A 21,088-nucleotide genomic window follows, 5' to 3' on the forward strand; every position below is an offset into this window, starting at 1 on the left:
ATATACGCACTACACATGAGACAGTAGCCCACAAACATTTTTCCTATAAACTAAAAGTTTCCTAATCTGTTAAGCAATACAACCCAGGGGCGCCTCGTGTTTGGAAAAGACAGACCTCTTAGTTATCAAGTATGATTTTTTGGGGGGGAAATTCATTTATAAGAGTCTATCGTGCAAGCTTCACTAAAGTTGCTAGGGTGGGTGCCATACTATTGCATAGAAGCTTCTTGCTGGTGAATGCCCAGGTATTGCCCGACAAACTTGGTAGAATTATGGCCAATTCTGGGTAATTAGAGGGCCAAATATGTTCCCTGTTAATGTCTACATCCTGCTCCCATCCACCAAGGAGTCCTTAAGGGATCTTAAAAAGGTGCTATTCACATTCATGAGGGATACGATTGTGATGAGAGGGGACTTCAACGCCACAATGAACTACTAAATTAATACTGGTCACCACCCAACTCTACCCCCAAAATACTACATAAGAAATCTAGTATTGCTGTGTGGACATACCAAACTTGGCCTCTTATGTATGGAGAAAGCAGCACCATCCAAAATGATCTAACACCTACTTAGACACACATTGTTAATTTTCTTGTGCAGACTTATAGCCCGATGTGCGCAGTTGTCTTGCAACAGGTCAACTAGATACAGATATTGCCACGCGGTTCAGATCAGACCTTTTGGAATTAAACCTAAGGGGAGAAAATGATGAAGGCGAGAGCTATGGCATATTAAAGCCTAGTTGCTGACGGATGTCGACTTAAGTTTCTTTGTACACAAATGGTGGTAAGTCACTATGACGTAAATAATGGATCATTAGAAATGTATGCTAGCTTATGGAAAGCCAACAAATCAGTGTTAAGATGTAGAGCAAAGGGTTTTCTAAAGTGTTGGGAGTGAGATCGAGAGGTGGTTAAGTCACAATTTAGAAGGGCGAGTCAGGTTGTTTGAACAAGAATACACAGCAACAACAGAGGCAGTCTTACTGTGACAATTAGAGGTAGCGACCCACAAACTTAATCAGTATAGTAGCCTCTGGGAAATGACTGGCCTTTCAAAACAGGGTCATACAGCTGAGTGACAAATCAGGTAGGCTCCTTTACTAGCTAGCCAGCCAAGACATGGACCCTGTAACCATAGCTGTGATAAATTAGGAGTGCAGCTCAGTGGTGTTTTGTATCACTAGTGTTGTGGCCACTTTCGCTTGCTATTGCAGACAACTCTATGAAGCACGTCTCACTGTGCAATCTTTTAAAGATATGTTTTTTATATCTAAATAAAGAATTACTACTACTACGTCTCACTGTCAACAATGGAATTGGAGCTTTTAGACGCACCACTGACTATAGAAAAAGAAGCTAAAGTATTGAAAGATATGCAACCAGGGAAAACATCGCCCCCAATGGGTTCCCAGCTATATTGTTCAAGAAATACGCTTCTCTTGTTACCCCCACACACAGACACACACACCTTGTGCCTTCAGTCAACGAGTTGGCCCATCAAGGCTCCTTTTCCCCAGACCTTATAGGGGCTACGAAATGTGTTATCTTCAAATCAGGACAGCTCTCAGACCTATGCGCCTCATATCGCCATATCTCCCTTATCAATATTGAGATTAAAAACGGATATAAAGGATTCATTAGTGGAGTGCTCTGACTGGGGAGATGAGCTTGATATGGCCCTATTCATTCACAACACGGCATGCACTGGGGACAGTTTGATAAAGATATTGGGTCTATACAGGGAGGCATCTGACCTCATGGTAAACTGGGAGAAAATACCTTTATGTACAATAAGAAAGGAGCGTCTTTCTGAGAATGGGCATAGTTACTAAATAGGCTAACACATAGTTATAAATATCTTTGAATGCACATCTCTTCAGACCCAATGCTAAGTTAGGAGCTTAATCTAGCCGCCTTAACTGACGACATGCTAAAAAATAATCTCTGCGGAACATGGCCGACAGGACGTGAGCTCCTGCAGCTCCCGGCCAGCCTAGCCCAAAAATCCTGTTAAAGAATTGATCCTGTGCCCGATTGCTGACTAAACTTGCGGGACGGGAGGTCGGAAGTCCGGGGGCATGCTTCGGTGTCGAATTTAGGGAGATCCGACTGCAGGATGCGGCGAGAGACGCGTGGACTGCGGGAGCTGGCGCCCTGATCACGGGAGGCCGAGGCTGCGGCCTAATATACGGGCCGCTGCCGGGTGACGTCTGTGACCGCCGCTGCTCCCGGGAACACGGCGGATCCTGTTGTGTGTGCTCCCGGGCCCGGGAGCCTGGAGAATTGGAGACGAATCTTTCTCCCTCTGGGCCTGGATTCTGGAGGAGCTTGAAAGAGGCGCCGGAAAGGTGCTGTGGTGACCCGTAGAGTGTGGGGCAGAGCGGGGGCCCGTGCAGCCATCGAGGGCCACCTGCAGCGCTTGATATTGCCCCCTGAGAGACGTGGGAGGCGGTGGGGCTTGGAGCCGCGGTTGGGGAGATCGCTGCATTTGCCCAGAGGGAGCCGGAAGGAGCGGAGGCACCCACTGCTGTTGAGGGCCGCCCACGGTGCCAAGCACGCGTCGCCGTTTGGGGGCAGTCAGGCCCGGACGGGCCGTAGTGGGCACCGGCCAATCCCCCAGTGCGCCGCAAAGGTTGGGGGTCAGTTTTGGGCCCCTGAGGGCCGATTTTGCAGCTATGCTGCAAAATCGGCCCTGTAACAAAATCGAAGACCTGGCACGACGGAATCTGTGGGTCAGAGACTTGAGCTACGTGGGGGTTCTCTTTGAGCCCGGAGCCTGCTGATACCCTTGCCCCGGACGGGGGTGCGAAGGAGCCTGCCCCGAGGGTAGCTTCCCTGACCTGGAGCGGCTGTTTGAGATCTGGTGTGTGGCGCTGCGGGCGTGGACTCTGGCTTGTGGACTCCCTCCCAGGTGTGTTTGTGGCGGAGCAACTGAACCCCGAGCGGGACGGAGGTAGTAGGTGGCCTGTCTACCGTGGCCCCCGCCCCCGCGTGTTGGAGCCTGTGGCTGGCCAGGCCCGGGCGCTGTTCGCGGCCCGCTCTTGACATTCTGCTGAATATTGGGCGCTGCGGGACCCATCCACGGGGAGCACCTGAGGGAGGAGAGTTGATGATCCCCCTGTGGGGGCACCGCCCAGTGGATCTCCTGTGATCGAGCCCTCGTCTCGAGGGTGCAGAGCCCGGCCTGGGGGTGGACATTGAAATCAACCCCTCAGACTGGTTTGGAACTCATGCGGGGACCTGAGAGCCCGGAGGCAGCGGCAAGATTCCCGCAGTGTCAAGGACGACGCCCGTAAGGGAACGTGGTGAGTCTGGCCTAGTACCCTGTGAGATCCTGTGGTCCTCCACCCTGAACTGCGGGGCTCCCTTGAGACTTACTGGGGGAGCGTTGCTGGGAGGGGCGCTTGGAGGGGCCTCGCTGGGCACCGATGATGCGGAAGGACAGGCTGCCCGAGCCTCGCAGCCTAATACCATTACCCAGTACACTACCCCGCATCTCCCTTCGCAGCGTATCACCCGCGTGTCTGGCGGCTCCTCAGAGCCCTCCAGGGCGGAACTCCTGAAGGCCATACAGGGATCTCACACCGCCCTTGAACGGCAGATTGAGACAGTGTCCATCGATGTTAATCTGCTGAGAGCGGACCTTCGCAAGGTCACCGATAAAGTTACAGAGGCTGATGGGAACATAGTTCAACTACAAGAGGAGGTGGCCTCACTTAAGCAGACGGTGACGCGGCTCTCGGCCGCCACGGGGGAGCTAGAGAGAAGGGCGGAGGATGCTGAAGGACGGGCACGCCGCAGCAACATCAGAGTCCTGGGCATCCCGAAACGGGAGGAGATGGGGAATGCAAATCGATTTCTAGAGCAGTGGATCAGCACCACGCTTTGCCCGGCAGGACTTTCGGAGGTCTTTGTGATCGAACGTGCCCATAGAGCGCTGATTCCGCCGCGAGCACTCATCGCAAAAATTCGGAACTACCGCGACAGGGATTGTATCCTAAGGGCAGCCAGGGAAACGGCGAACCTCACGTTCGAGAACTCTAAGGTCTCCGTCTATCCGGACTATACCCGGCAGGTCCAGGAACATCGCTAATCCTTTTTGGTGGTTAAGCAAAAGCCACGGGAAATGGGTCTCCAGTATATGTTAATGTACCCCGCCAAACTTAAGGTCCTCTCCCAGGGCAAGGCCCGTTTTTTCGAAAGACCAGAGGAAGTGTGGGAGTGGCTTGAAATCAGGGGTGAAGCACTCCCCCCTGACGAGAGGGGTCGCTCTAGGGCAACGTGGACACAATACCGGAGACTATGGCTGATGCGGCCGATGCAGCGGAGGTCCGGCCCTGAGGGACATATCCTTGGATGATAGCTGGACCTTTGAGCTGAATCGCCTTCTTTCCCTCTTACCCCACCCCCCCTCTTTGTTTTTCCTTTTCAGGATTTTCAGTGTTCTGCTTGACGTGAACTGATGGTGTGTGGTGGTGGGTCGGGGGGGGGGGGGAGCAGAGTAAACGGGCTGCAAGCCCTTTGTAATCTGAAAGTAGGGCGCAGAGTATATTCAGGGGGCTAGCTGTGCCGGGGGTCGCTTGGGGGGGGGGGGGGGCGGGGGGGGTTTGTTCCTCAGTACTGTTGGGGTGATTGCTAGGGTTTTCGGGATGGGGTTGCTGTGTACGTCCTGGCACCAGCGGGGGAAGGGCATTTCAGCAAGTTCAGTTGTTGCAGGAATATTGCTCGTGGGAGGGGGGAAGGGGGGTGTTGGGGAGGTTTGTTGGGGGGGGTTTGTTACAGGCATCAGTTGTATTACAGTGCGGGCACGAAATGGGAAACTTACAGGATGTGCTGATGGGGCCCTGGTGGGGGCCGGCAACGGGTCGTGGGTTATATGTTTTTTACGTGGAACGTGAGAGGGCTGGGTACATGCGCTAAGCGACATAGAGTTCTTTCATTCCTCCGTAGACACGGCGTCTCCATTGCATGCCTCCAGGAGACCCACTTAGATGATGAAGGTGCCCGTAAACTGGGGAGGAAATGGTGAGGCCAATTGTTTCACTCTTCCTTCTCCTCCTATGCTAGGGGGGTACTTATCTGGGTAGCTCCCAGGATCCCCTTTGCCATTCAATACATGGAGGCGGATATACAGGGCAGATACTTGCTCTTGAGGGCGAAGCTGGATGGGAGGGACCTCACGCTTTTGAATTCCTATGCTCCTAACGTGGATGACCCTGGATTCTTCCTAACACTTCAGGAGGTTCTGATCCCGGATCTGGAGGCCCCTCTGTTTTGGGTGGGGGATTTTAACTGTGTCCTAGATCCTGTACTGGATCGATACCCTCCCCGCGCAGGTACGAAACCGCGCATGACAAAACAGCTCGGTGAGGTAATGGGGAATCTGGGGGTTGTGGATATATGGCGCCAGCGACACCCGATCTTGCAGCTCTATACATGTTTTTCCCCCACTCCTAACACACATAGCAGGCTGGACAGGATTTTAGTCGCCAACGTTGATGCTTCCATATCACTGGCGATCACACATCAGGCTCGCTTTCTGTCTGACCACTCCCCTCCCCTGTGACGTGCGTGGTGCAGTGGGAGGGGCGACTTGCCCGCCCTTGAACCTGGCGGATGCCGGGGGATCTGTAACAGGACACGATAGCGAGGGACTCGGTCCAGAATGCTCTTAACAGCTACCTAGAGTTGAACTGGCAGGAGGGATCCATTGCTTACACTACCAAGTGGGAAGCCCTGAAGGCGGAAAGAGGTGAGTGTATGGCCTCATTTATGGAGTCAGGAGAAAGCTCCTACGGGAGCTGCGGAACGCTGAGGGGGACTTATTGCAACAGCAAACAGTGCCGGACCCGGACGAGACGCAACAGGAGGCAGAAAGGGCAGCCCGAGCCTGTGTACATGACATTCTGGACAGGCTCGATAAGTACTCTTTAGGACAATTTAGACAGCGGCTTCATAGGGAGGGCGATAAGGCGGGCCGGATGCTGGGCTGGGTTTTGCGCCGAGAATTTGCACCGGAGAGGATAGTGGCGCTGTGAGGCGGGGCGCATGGTGCACTCTGAAGAGGCTATACTCCGGGTCCTCCAGTCCCATTTACGAACAGTGTATGCGGCCGACCCTGCGGTTACTGAAAATACATACCTGCCGTATTTGCAGGAATTACACTTGCAGTCCCTGTCTAGGGATGCAGTGGAGGACTTGGATGCGGCATTGACGTTGGGGGAGATACGGGTAGCTATGGCTGGTCTCCCGAGAGCCAAGGCTCCGGGGAGTGACGGTTTCTCCCCGGAATGTTATCAAGCGTACGCTGATGCGGTTGCCCCTAGCCTGTTGCAGGTGTATGTTGAGGCATTTGAGAGCGGTGGTCTACCGCCTACCATGAACCAGGGCAAGATATGCATGATTTTGAAGCCAGGGGGTGACAAATGTGACCCGGCAGCTTATAGGCCCATTACTATGATCAATACTGATGTTAAGATTTTGACAAAATTGTTGGCGGCCCGACTAGCAACGCACATGACACATTTGATCCACTCGGATCAATGTGGCTTTATTCCGGGACGTAATACGGCCATGAGCTTGCGGCAGTTGAATCATATTCTGCATGAAGTGCGCGATCGGGAGGAGCCATTGGTTGTGGTGTCTATTGACATTGCCAAGGCGTTCGACACGGTTGATTGGGGACACCTCCTGGAGGTCCTTCGAGTGGTGGGCATGGGCCCCAATTTTCGCTGTGGGTCCACCTGTTGTATACAGCTCCCAGTGCCAGAGTACGGCTGGGCGCGGGGCGTTCTGCGGAGTGGCGGCTGGGTCGGGGGACGCGGCAGGGGTGCCCCCTCTCGCCGCTCCTCTTTGCGCTGGCTATCGAGCCCTTTGCGGTCCGGGCGGAGATGGCACAATGGGGTATTCTGGTAGGGGATACGTGTAACGTGGTCTCCCTGTATGCGGACGACGCTCTTTTCTACCCGAGGGCGCCGGAGGAATCATTACCCGTATTGTTGCACCACCTTGACCGCTTTGGAGAGGCCTCGGGTTTGCAAATTAATCGCAGCAAGTCCTTGATATTCCCTCTGGCGGGATACGAGGGGGGACCGGCGGTGGGCTTCCCAGACCTGGGACTGCGATGGGAATGAGAGGCTTTTCGGTATCTGGGGATTCAGGTGGCCCGACAGACACACAGGTACTGGCTCGAAATGTTGGTCGGATACTTGCGTCTTTACAGTCTTCAGTAGTCTTCTGGAATACATTGCCACTCTCTCTTATGGGACGGCTCGCTGTTGCAAAAATGGTGATGCTTCCCAGGTTATTATATGTCCTCCAGAATTCGCTCTGCCCTATCCCACTGCGAATATTTCGTACCCTTAATACTTTGCTAACGTCACTGCTTTGGGCGGGTCGACGTAGCCGAGTTGCGCTACACACCCTGGTTCGGAGCTGGGAGTAAGGTGGCCTGGAGGCTCCGAGGTTTGATCTGTATTATTATGCAGCGCAACTGTTGCCGGCGGCAAGGTGGTTTGTGGAGGCAGACGGGTGGGAGATGCAGCTTTTGGCTGTAAGTGCCACTGAACAGGCACTACAGGTGGCATTAATGAAGGGGAGGGGAGCGGACGCGACCCTACCATATGTAGTGCGCCACACTGCTGCAGTCTGGCAGAGGGGTGTGGAACGAGTCCTGAGACGGGCCCCCTTTCACAGGGAGTTGTCAGTCTGGATTTTAGCGCCCATTGTGGCTATGGAGGAGCATATGTCCTTTAGGGACTGGAGAGATGGGGGCTGCGAAACCTTGGCTGACCTCTATCCGGGCGACTCGTTTGTCTCCTACGAGGAGGCTGCGGAAGCCTTTGGGTTGGGGGGGGACAATTTATACATTATCGCGGCATTCAGGGGGTGGCCAGGGAGATGTGGGCTCAGTTCCCGGAGGCGCCTCAGACTTCCCATACATTGAACATCATTCTCTCATGTGGCAGGGGCCGTAGGCTGATTTCTTTGCTTTACTCTGCACTGCGCCGGGACACAGAGCTGCCGGTCCAGCCTGCGTGGAGTGCTTGGGAAACGGATCTCGGGGAGACCCTGGGGGCCGGGCCGGGCAGCGCAAGCGTATAGGGGGGTCTTACACGTAAATGTCATGTAATTCCCGATTTAAGCTTACACATTTTAATTTTATGCACCGCACTTATATGACACCGGTCTTTTGCAGCGCTTTTCGCCAGATAGGGAGGACACCTGCCCCAGATGCGGAGCTGAGAGGGCTGGGTTCCTACACTTGGCCTGGGAGCGTGCCCTGGTGCGTAGTTTCTGGTCAGTGGTGGTGGGACGTATAGCCGCTGCTACCGGCCTTGCGATAGACTTAACACCGCTCCACTGTTTGCTGGTGCTGGTTCCCCGGCCTAGGAAAATGAAAATCCCTTATAAACTACTGCAACTCATATTGGTACTGGCGTGGCGGAGAGTAGCCATTACCTGGATGGGGCGAAGGGCCCCGGAGATTTCTACATGGCTGAGGGATGTCCGAGAGTGTCTGGCAGAGGAGACTCACATGCGATGTGCGCGCAGGGATGGGAGACTGCAGGAAGACCTGTTGGCATGGAGAGCAATGTGTGCCGCTGGTCTGTCCCCGAGTGATTCTGAGGGGACTAATGCTGAACTGTTTACGCCTGAAGGGTCCGGAACTGACGGGGAGGGAGGGGGTAATGGGGATGAGTAGATCTGGGTTGTCGTTTGCACTCGGCCGCAGCCTCATGTTCACTGTCGCTATGTCCTGATTGTAATGTATGGTTCTTTTTTATAACCCCAATGTCCGATTTTTGTCTAGTGATAATGTTTCCCTACTGTGCCTTAATGAGGTCGTCGTTCTGTATGCAACAGTTCTTATATGATGCCGCAATTGGGGGGGGGGGGGGTTGCGGGGGAAATGTTTCTGTTCTCTTTATTGCATAACAAAAAATAAAGTTTAAAAAAATTATAATAATAATCTCTGCATCTGAGACGCTCTTCCGTTCAACATCATGGGCTCAGAAGTACTTTTAAATATGATTGCATTAATCTAACTTTTCTATGTGGAGAACTATCCCCAGAAAGTATATGATCACTTCTTCCATACCATCAGAGGCTTGTCCCAAAAGTTCATGTAAGAAGGACAATCGACAAGAATCACATCGGTAAAGCGCATTCAATACACTTACAATGGAAAGCTTGGCATTGCAGATATAAGATTATAGTACTGGACCTCTCTACTCCCCATCATAAAAGATTGACTCTTTGGCAATCGAGGTGACCCATCAATCTCGAGAACGAAAGCTTTTGAGGGATTTAGCTTACTGAAATACCTCTATGGCTCTCAACTACAGAAGTCTTCCCCAGAATGCACAAAAGCGGTCTTGAAATGGTGGCGTAAGGCATTTAGATGGATAAATTGGCAGAATACAATTACATGGGATTAGCTGGCAGAATAAAATTATATGGGATTCCCCTTTATGGCATTGCACAATAACAAGACAGGTATCACAAATGAAGGGTATTCCAGAAGTGGAATCTTATTGGTTTCTCAAGAGTGGGGTAGGTTTTGGGTACAGGTCACCTTAAATCATTTCAGGTGCTCTCTGAAGAGTACAAGGTTACTTTAAAAGCAGAGTTAAATTCTATCCCAGACTACAACGCTCTAGAGGCAAAGGTTAAGTTAGAAATACTGAAGGAAACATTGAATATCCTGAACATATTTTTCCCCAATATTAAGTGTCACAATTGGTTCTATGCCCTGCAACCATGTGTGGGGAAAAGATAGTAGGTTGCTTGAGGAGGAGGAATGGGTTGAGGCCAGACTAGTTCCCGGAGAACCATATCTGTACACATGCGCATAATTCAGATTGCACTTCTTCAAAGTGTCTATTAACCTCCAAACAGCTGCTGGAAGGTTGTGGGGAAAAATACGAGGATTGTTTCCATCTTATCTGGACATGACCTGTGACCCTTACTTATTGTTAGAGAGTCAATGCAACGTTATCCATAGCTCTGGGGCAACCTGTGCACATTTCTCCAGAAATGTGTCTGCAAGGAGTGATGCAGCTGGTGCATGTGAGAGGCTTTGCGCTCCATAGGTATCTTAGTTGGGTGCGGTTGCTTCATTGGTAAGAAAGAACTAGTGAGTTTCTGGAAATTAGATAAAAACACGCAAATGCAGAGTGACTTATTATGCGTGCTTACTGAAAAGGGAAGTCTTCCTGACAAGAGGCTGCCTAAATAAACATGATAAGATTTGGAGTCCTTGGTGGAAATATGTTAAACTGAGTACACACTGAAACGGATGTAAACAAACATTTTCCTGCTTTCACTTTATGACCCTTCACCTTTTGAACGAGTTTTCTGCTGTGAATACTTCTACATATAAAACAGTGAAAGAGGTCGTGCTGGATTTGAATGAATAATAATAAACACACTGCTATCTTTGTGCCAAAGCAGGGTGCATATTCTGCTCTCATGTTTAGTCTAGAGTGTCATCTGGCTACCTACAGAAACCAGTGGATGGAGATTTCCCAAAAATAAAAATATAATTGCTTAATGTGTCAACATTTGTATCTGAGTGAACTATTCAGAAACTGGAAGGATTGTGAGTGTTCCATTCTACTAGCATATAATACAACTACGTAAATAAACTATTTCGGCTTACATTAGACTTCTGAATTACAGAATGTTTTTATTGGCAGTACCGAAGTAAAAGTTCATTAGAGGACTGGTTTAAAGTGACTGAAGATAGTGATACATCAAGTCTATGGCGCAATCACATGCTATTAATTTACTGCGGAGTTTTCGATAAGCGCCGCTTGTAGCCTTTTGGGTACTCCAGAGCGTTACTCTATGCGTTAAGACATTATTCTGCTGATACAAACAGGCAAAGTAAGCATATTATTCACCCTGTCAGCAAGCAGTAGAGATTTTAATCGGTGGTAGGAGGGAGCGGAAATGTATTGCAGTATTACTTACCAGCTATGTCACTGACAAACAAATATACGGAAAAGCAACCCAGTCTCAAACACAACTGCATCCTATATCGTGGGCCAAGTCATTTAAATACACTGTTGCTTTCCTACCATCCGGAATGAAAACAACACCTTAAGAGTTAGAATTATTACCGTAATTGTCACCGATGGGTATGAGGGAGGGTTATTAGTATATGTATTTTGTTTCTTTTTCTTAGACTTCACTCTTGACATTATCATGTATTATGTGCTGCTATATTGCCGCACAAAATCCAAAAAACCTTGGACCGCTCAAAGAGAATGTGTATGGATTTTAAGTCAGAATCATTTCCAAATTGAGGTAATGCTCTTCTTTCGGTTCTGAACTGCTCAATCACAGGACACAATACCAACAAATTAGAGAAAACAATTTCTCTAGAGGCACAAGTCAGAATCTAAAGTATGAGGGAGAAGGAGTAAACATATTTTATTCCCACCCTGATCTACCAGTTATTTTGAAGTATGCTGAAATGAACCCTTTTTTAAACAGCGGAGATTTTTTTTAGATCTTTCCTCCGCCTTAAATGCTGTCTCCCACCCTTTTCTGTTAGACCCCTTTCCAGGACTGGAGTGTGAGATGGTGTCTTAGCTTAGCCGACTTATTTTCTTAAACAGACAAAATTAGGATAGATCTAAAAAAAAAAAAAATGTTTCCTCACTTTTTCTGAAATCTCATAGGAAGAAAGAGACAATTACCAGAATCAAGCCTTTCACCAACAAGATTTTTTTTTTTTTTAGTTTGACCCTGGGCAGCACATGCGCTGCTCTGCGAGGCATGTCGTATTCAGGTATGGATTAGAAGCTCTTCCCATTTCCCGAACATCTTTTCTATTTGCTCGTTACTGTCCATTTGAAATCGTTGCTTTTGATTGATAAATAGGTTTAGTAGTCCCTCCTTTGTACCGCCTTGTCTGCATATGTAACCTCCCATAAGGACTGTACTTTTTACTTGTTTTGTTACACAGCAGGCTTTATCTAGTCTGTGAACACTATTTTCTTTAATGATTTCCACTATTCCACCCATGCTGCCCCGTTTTTATATTTTTAAAGAAATGGCTGTGGGTCAGCTTTAACTATAGGGGCCGCACATATTTATTTAATTATTTAATTAATTTGCAATGCGGTCTGCTTTAAATATAGCAGTTGTGCTTATTTATTTATTCAATTTGCAGCGTGGTCCGCTTTAAGTATAGCCGGCGCCCTACAGAACCTTTATTTATTTTTGCGTGAAAGGACCCATACAGCACTTTCTCTTTAATATTCCCCATGCCCCTTTGTTTAGACGCTGCTCACTGTAACCTGAATACGGCGAGCAGCGTCTAAAAAAAAGGGGCGCAGCCACCATTAAAGTGGTCTCACATTTGCAAAAATTGGAGCTATTGACATTATAAATAACAATGCCTTTTATATGTGTGTTGGTTTTAAAAACACATAAATAAAAGGCATTGTTATTTACAATGCCAATAGCATAAACTCTCACAAATACAAGATCTATTGAGTTGCAATTTGTTTATTAGGAAGAGGACACATGTGGACAAGCGGCAAATAGACAGCCTGCTCCTCCTGGAGGGGGGTGTCTTATTTCCTTTCCAACTACCCACAGACAAATTAACCACTGAGGTACACTTGGCTCTTTAATAAGTCTAACAGCTGTGATCAGATGAAAAGTAAACTAAAATGCAAAAGCTGTTTTCATCGTGAAAGGCTTGAATGAATATTTCTACACTAGTGTAAAGACAATGATGCAATATTCCACTGTTGATGCACCAGGATTCTATGTCAGGACCGGAGGCTTCAGATTATGCTTTTCCCTCTTCGCTGTTTATTAACATCACATCGCACAGCAGCCAGAAAAGCATCAAAACTTCAAAAAATGTTGTATTCCCAACACAGGAATATCAGAAAACATTGTAATAACATCGTTTAATAACTACAAATCCCATGAGATGAACATGTAGGCAGTCCTTCTTTAGTGTCCATAAATCCCAATATAAGGCGTCCAACCAACGAACTCCCCCTCTTTCTTCGCTGCTTCGCAGCCAGTTAAGTGCTATTATCCCTCTCTTGCACTTTTGTGTTTGTTGAGGGTTTTTTGTGTTTTCTTCTATTCTATTTGCATTTGTTGTTGCTTTGGGGGGCCTGTGGGGTTTTTCTTCCCTTCCAGAGCCCCTTCCATCGCGGGGACGCCTTCGCCCCTTACGCGATGTCCCCGTGTATTCCGCGGTGTTGAGTCACCGCTAGAGGGCCGTTGCGTATCGCCTGCCCGCGCGCAGTTTTCGTCTCATTGATTGGAGCTGCGCTGGGGAGTCGACATCGCAGGTGCCCTGCTGCCGCCTAACCCCGACGCCCTCTTGGGTTGTACTGTCCCGTGCTTGAACGCCCCGGTGGGGTCTGTATAGTGGTTGTACCCACGTTGAAGCCTGCGGGCGATTTCAGCACCTTTTTTCTGCAACAGCTTCCGCTGGGGTGTTCCCCCGCTCGAGCGCGCTGGGAGGCGGTGCGGCCCGGTCTCTGGAGAGAGGGTCGGCGCGCTGTAAAGGCTGGTGCTGCCTTTTAATTGTCCGGTTCCACCGGCCTACAATCTTTGCCAACCTTCGGTCGGCCCACACGTGGCAGTCTGTGTACGCCATCGGAACCCTCAGTTTCACTTTCTTATCTACTGCGTAGCGCCATGGCTGAGGGGTACTACGTCGAGGTGGAGGAGTCTCACCAATACCTCCAGGACGACGAGTTCTATGCGGCTGTGGACCAGTCGATTTACCGGTGTGTGCAGGAAATCGTTGGGCCTATGGAGGACAGACTTTCAGCCCGCATTGTCTTGGAATGTGCCAAGTTGGCACTGGCCCCAGGGTGTTCCCCCACCAACGACCCTGGCCAGCCTCCGGCGGCCAAAAAGTCACGTGGGGACGCGGGTCCCAGTGGTTCGCAAGGTGTGGACAAGGACGCTTTCGAGCGCCTACGCGACGCTTTCCTGGCTAAAGCGTCTGGGTCGACCCCAGAGGCGCCTCCGTCTCAGACACCTTCTACACCGGCGAACGTTGTCCCGGCCTCCCCGGGGGGGGCTTCCCCCGCGGATATGGGACGACGACGACGACGACGACGAGGACTCCGTGCGGTCATGGCGACCGTCGTCCAATTCGACGGAGTTGCCCAAGGACACTTCGGGCATGCTGGACCCGGACGAGATCATGCACCCGCGGTCGGCCGCCTGGGCGCCTGGTGATAGGGTGGCGCAGTTTGTGGCGGGCCGCCTCCGCAAGCCCTTGGAGAAGGAGGCGCGCAGCTGTTTGAGGGGCGAATGTCCTCGCCCGACTCTGGAGGGGAAGGTGGCCATGACGCCGGAACTTGATGGGAAAATGGCCACCTTCATGGCGAAGTTCGTCAAGGACCCCCGGAATGGGATCGACCGTTCCTGGCGCTCCTGCCAGGACAAGCTCTTGGACACCATTAGCCCCCTCACCAAGATTCTCGATATGGCCGAAGAAGCCAAGGTGTCGGGCAGCGCCATTTGCCCGGAAGTATTGTCCAACTGGGCGCAGCGGGCGGTTATCTTCTTGGGGAATGCCAACTGTGCCCTGTCGACCGAGCGGCGTCGGTCGCTACTGATAAAATTGGATCCCAAGTTGGGCGATTTAGCTTCGTCGGAAGCTGGCGCTGTCGCCCAAGGAGGACTCTTTGGTGAGTCATTCATTAAAGAACTGGGGAAGTTTGTTTCCACCTTCACCTCCCTGGATAAGGCCCAGTCGACCATCAAGCGGGTCTTCCACCAGCGTTTTTCCCGGGGGCTGGTCGTGGTAGGGGCCTCACGACCGGCCGTGGTGGTCAGCAACAGCCCGGAAAAGGGCATGGCTCCGGCAGAGGAGGCTACAACTCCTCCGCGAATTATAACAACTTCTACCCCACCAGAGGTCAGCATTTCAGAGGACGCGGAAACTTCCGGAACGACTCCGGCGGCAACAGTTCACACGGTGAGTGTTATCCCTGCAGATCAGGTGGTTATTGGGGGGAGGTTGGCGTGTTTCCCCCAAGCGTGGGAGGCTATTACAACGGACGCATGGGTCCTTCAAACCGTGCGGGGGTTCCGCATAGAGTTTTACAACCTGAAATAGAAGAAGCATGCTGCCTTTGGGTTTCACAGACGGAGATGGCCGATGGTGCTGCGGACAAGCCTATGAGTAAGGAGCAGGAGGCTCCGAAACCGGTCAGGCAAGAGACAATGAACACACGGGCATGAGAACGCTGTTTCCTCCAATAAAATGTCTTGAACAGACTCGCTGAGTGGAGTGCGTTTCTAAGCAGTTGGACACCTTTGGTGAAATGTTTGTATGCGGCACGTCCAAGCCGCAGGAAATTGCACCGCCATCGAAATTAATGATGGATCTGCCGGGACTAGAACCAAGTCGAGCCAGTTGACAGCACTACAGCGTTTATGAAAATTGACAGCGCTCACATGCCTGGAGCCCACTGGAGGGCTAAACACAGAAAAATTAAAGCTGCAGAGAAATCGGAATCCCACCAATGGAGAAGTCATGCAGTGAAAAGAAACCACAAGTCCCAACATGCTTAGCGACTCACCTGGAAGAAGAAAACGCCCATTGAAGGACCACACCCACTGAGAGTCACTGAAATAGGAGAAGCATGCTGCCTTTGGGTTTCACAGACTGAGATGGCCGATGGTGCTGCGGACAAGCCTATGAGTAAGGAGCAGGAGGCTCCGAAACCGGTCAGGCAAGAGACAATGAACACACGGGCATGAGAACGCCGTTTCCTCCAATAAAATGTCTTGAACAGACTCGCTGAGTGGAGTGCGTTTCTAAGCAGTTGGACACCTTTGGTGATATATATATATATATATATATATTAGAGAACGGAACTCTTGACAGATAACACCCAGCATATGAGGTATTACAATCATAATTATCTGATTAATTGATTTTTAGCTTTTAGTTTGTGACTTTGAGAGCTTTGCCTAATGAGCATAATTTGAGTATTTTGTAATGGCTAAATAGGGCAAGAGTTGTGTTGGGCCTTCTTTTATAATAGAGTTGCTGCAAGAGCACATACCTTGCAGACCTAGATGTAGGGTTCAGGTTGCCCCGATTCTTTTAACATGATTATATGTCCTTTTAGGGTGTTTGATCCTGACCCCTGTATCGAATGTTCTATGGTCAATGTACTATAATTAGACATCTGGTTATTCGACTTGGAGAGAATGCTTCCTCCTTCCACTCACCCATGAAATTGGTGGGTATTTATATGTATTTCTTACTCCTTGAAAGGATTTAGAATGAATGGTTGCTTTGAATGAAAGTGGGTTGAGCCTTTATAGTTACCAATATAGCACCATGGTTGGAACGGAGAATGTAATGTGGAAATTCATGTTTTGTACGGACTATAAAAAAATTGTATGGAGTGTCCTAACTGTATATGTGATGCCGATTGTAACTATGTACCTTTTTTTTTTAGTGATGGGTCTGTAACCAATTTGTTTTTATATTATTGTTTTTAGATCAATCTTGGGAAGATCTATACAAATCATTTGTTAGCCTGAAGAAGGTGGGACGCTATCATATACCACCGAAACGCGTCGCTTCTGTGTCTATGAATAAATCTGAAAAACTACCTTCTGGTCCCAATATAGATGGACTTGCTAGAAAACTTGCAATAACATCTTGTGCAGAATATAAACATCAACGTGTGCAATATATATTATGCAAAAAATACCTATATGATATTGTTTTCTAAGCGTGTATCCACGTGGGCCGGGTATTTTCTCAGAGTTCTAGTGATTAGTTTGTATATATATGTATATATATACACATGTATATATATATATACACACATACACACATATACGCACACATTTTTTCTCCCTTTTTTATGCAATTTGTTGCTCTTTTATAAAAAGCCTTTGTATGTTTATTTAGGTTTGTGCAATGAGATCTCTTAAGAGACATATTTTTAACTAATAGATCATAGTTTTTTAACAGTGTCAAATAAAGATTTATGACTTTTTCTACATTGTATTCTTAGGTTCTAATTGATGCTATTAGAGTATGGTAAGATTGAGAAAGGCATATGTGTGATGTGTGCATAAAAAGAGAGCCCAAAGGGACCTTCTGTTTCTAGTGTTTACTTTTGGTGTCCTATCCCTTTGGTGTTTTTGGACCCCTCTCTCACAATTTCTGACTATTTAAGATTAGACGATGCACTTCATATTGTACTTTGACAGTGCTGCATATAACTGACACAGTGATTTACATCCACTCTTAACTAGGAGAGGAAAAATCTATTTTTTAAATTGCATCTACATCTCATATTGTAGTTGGTCTAAAAGCATGCATTTATTGACAAATGACTCCTATGAAGAATCTTTTTTAAAAAGCTGGACATCAACAGTTTTACTTACCCTTGCCTCGATGTACTCTATTCGTCTTTCCAGAGCGGTCAATTTTTCATTTAGAGTAGCCAGTCGAGACCGACACGACATATCTAAACAAAGAGAAAATAACAGATGGTACTTAATCACTGGTAATGATGAAATTATTCTAATGAACCTTCAGAATATTACTCTAAACTGACCTAAAAACGCGTATTCAGACTGGTCAAAATACCAAAGTAACCTAAAATAAAGCATTCTTTCTGTAAAACGATATTTAAAATATTTCCTAAAGGAAATCTATTTTCTATTGCACATTTTATTTTAAGCAAAGTAGCAGATGCCCAAGACAACAGTTTCTATCCAAGATGCACTTATACCCATACCTTGTCAGTAGGAAAATACCTCTTCCAGTTTTTTGCGATGCATAAAAAAAAATAACGGGTTCTTTCTAAGGTAGATTTTGTGTTTATACATCTACTTTCAGCTTTCAAGTGTATTCTCACATACGCGCAACTTTTTTAAAATAAGACCATAGTGTTTTTAAGGTAACAGGCTGGCTCAGGAGGAATGGAAATTTAGGGGTCGATTATGTTGGCGGACGGACCTGTGTCAATGTGTCACTGATTGTTAGCAAGTACACTAAATCCTGAGGTGCTCAGTACACTTGCCTTCATGGACGTACCTTGCACGTTTGATTCTGTCAATTGTGACAAATTGTGGACCATGTTGGGGGACATGGGAGTAGATCCACCCCTTGTTCTTTTATTACGTAGACTCCATTCAAATACTATAGATAAGATTCGATATGGTATTAACAGGGAGAACACTAGGCTCATATTATCCACCTAAGGAGTCCATCAAGGATGCGTCCTTGCCCTATTTTTATTTCTTATTTATATAACTAGGCTGGAGGCTTATCTGTTGGGGAAAAATCTTGACTTTCCCCAAGATTGTGAAAAATATTATTTCATCCTTATTATATGCAGACGACACTGTCCTTATTGTAAGGACAACAAACAGTCTTCAGAAATAGTTGGACGCTTTTGTATGTTTCCTGGCCTCATTGGATCTTAAAGTAATTTATAAAGTCATATATAATGTTGTGTGGACCCAAAAGAACAAATACCGAAGTATTTGTGGTCCAGGAGAAGGAGTTTGAGAAGGTCAATGGGTTTTTCTATTTGGGAATTTTTTTAATGCTCGGCTTCCTTGAGGCTCTCTACTTACTTTAAGAGCATTGCAAACATCAAGAGTAGTGGAGGCACTCTCTAAATTTGCAGCCCAACTGGGTCAGAAGCCAGTGAAAGAGTTGCTGACTCTTTGTAGGGCAAAGTGTCTATCAATCGCCACTTATGGGGCTAGAGTTTTGCGCTATACTAATTGCTTTAAGTTCCAATGAATTGAGAATAATGTTACAAGGAAATTTACGATGGTAACAAAAAGTGCTTCAACTCTTGTCATCTTGAACTGGGTCTTGAGTTAGTGGAGGACCGAGTGGGTGTTGCTCCCTATTGTTATGGACCAAGATCTGGAATACACCTGAACTGAAATTTACTAGATCCATTATATTGTATTGCCTCTGTTATGCAAATATTCCAAGTAGCCCTTATTTAATTATCTCAAGAGTAAGTTTTGGAAGTTGGGTTTGATAAGCGCAATCATCATTTTTATCTTGTTTATTTGATGAGTTCTCAACACAGATTCTATTTGACTAGATTTAGTCTTTCCCTGGTTCACTTTTTGATGGCTTTCCCACAACAGTGTAGATAGTCCAATGCTCTATGCCCTTTCCCATGTGATAATCTCACAATACAGAGCACTTTACTCTCTTTTGTCCTTTGTAGAAGTCAGTAAGAGTCCAATATGTATTTCCAATGCTAAAGCCTTTGAGTCCCTGTTCTTTTATAGAAGGATATAGGTTTTTACTTTCTTAAGATTCAATGGCCATTTGCTGTGCAGTTTTAAATTGTAGAAAAGGAGCAATTCCAATAAGCAAGAAATGTGGCTAAGGGGGACTTGTGTATTTTGTATTGATTAAAACAGTATTGAATTAATCGGGTGTTATTTTAATATTCATTATGAAGACCTTCACTTATTTAGGATGAATTTTTGTATCCTGTGCTTTCATGATTTATTTTAATCGAATAAAGCTTGTAGGACTGACTGAAAGCAACCACTATTGCTTATGCTTTAGCACCCTGAAAACAGGACACTTGTATAGACTACACACTGACGGCAAAAGGGAATGCTTATCTAGAGAACTATCCTTGCAAGATACCATTCAAACTCCTGAACTGTACAATTTCACATTATAACTTTGCGGTCTTGTGAGTTTTTTTCTTCTCTTAGCACAATTCATTGAGGCTAGTAGCCATCAGGGACCTAAAAACAGCTGCTCACTGTAAGGCAAATTGCCACATGCGACACAATCCTGTTTGAGCAAAACAGGCCTTAGGTGTGCACGAGGCTCCCATCAAATGTCGCTGTAAATTACAGTCATCCCAGACACAAAATGATATGGTCTGTGTGTCCATAAGCCATGTTTTGTCTCACTCTAATTAATAAAATCTGCATATCTTAATATGTTCAATGCGCTGCACTTGCAGTTTTATTGCTTTTTCTGAAATCTCACACTTACAAACACCACGCTAACACACCTGAACGTTTCAAGTAAGGCACAGGGATTTCATGAAAGTAAGGACTCTATTTTCCATATTTCAAGTTTTACTTGATGAAATGACAGAGCAGGATAGTAAATGTACATTTTACATACACAGCAGCCCTACTTTCCATGGCACCCAAATAAACTAAAGCCCAACTATTCAGCCTCTGACTGTTCTACTGGGAAAACTAGAACAGCTGTGGGGGCAGAGGGACTAGGCAGACCCACTGGAAAAAAAACTGAAGTATCGGCTCCTGTGCTGTTTCTTATGCTACAACTTCTGTAGCAGTGGGAGGACACCTTCTGTGATACTTTATAGGAAAGTGAATTTATCTGTGCACTCCCCTTTAATCCAAGTAGCTAGCAAATGAGAACTATTTCAGGTGCTGATGGGATATTACCCACTGATACCGGGTGTCCTAAAAAATTCCCGAATTCACTATACCATTTCTGGTGTAGCGTCTCCTCTCGCCCTCTTTGTGGGTTCAGTATGGGTTCCTCTCTTGTTTAACAATCCTTTAATCAGATTGAAGATTAATATCAAAAAATGAAAACTTCTATTGATCTCCTGATGAAGGACCAGGAGTCCGAAATGCATTGAGGATTTTTATGTTATGCACAACCTAAAATTGAATATACGTGGGGTGAGACCACAAGAATCCAACACCTTTTTAAAGCAATGAAAAAGATTAAATAAAGCTCAAATAAATGTAATTTTTTCATGAACTTTCATTTTTCTATATTATTCTACAACTCGGTTACAGAATTGTTAAACAAAAGAGGAACCCATACTGGGACCACAAAGAGGGCGAGGGGAGACTCTACAACAGATCTGGACCTAGTATAGTACATTTGGGTACTTTATAGGACACTATACACCAAAAACTATAAATACCACTCAAAATGCAAAAAAACACACTGCCGGGGCTGCTGCACCCACAAAGCAAAAAAAAAAACAAATAGAAATATTGTATACGAAAAATGGGAAAGAAGAAAACGTGCCCAAGTATGTTAAATGTGTTTTAAC

The 21,088-nt window shown here is 47.1% G+C and overlaps 1 protein-coding gene across 1 annotated transcript in view; it reads right to left on the reverse strand.

Moving 5' to 3' along the window:
* BRK1 (BRICK1 subunit of SCAR/WAVE actin nucleating complex) overlaps positions 1 to 21,088 on the reverse strand; it is a 61,006-nt gene that overhangs the window by 11,733 nt on the left and 28,185 nt on the right. The window contains exon 2 of the mRNA XM_086938923.1: positions 17,427 to 17,509. Within this exon, the coding sequence (XP_086795049.1) occupies positions 17,427 to 17,509 (83 nt within the window). The remainder of the gene's footprint in view (positions 1 to 17,426; positions 17,510 to 21,088) is intronic.

This window comes from Lissotriton vulgaris, chromosome 9 (assembly GCF_964263255.1).
Source record: "Lissotriton vulgaris chromosome 9, aLisVul1.2, whole genome shotgun sequence".
Classification (NCBI taxonomy): domain Eukaryota; kingdom Metazoa; phylum Chordata; class Amphibia; order Caudata; family Salamandridae; genus Lissotriton; species Lissotriton vulgaris.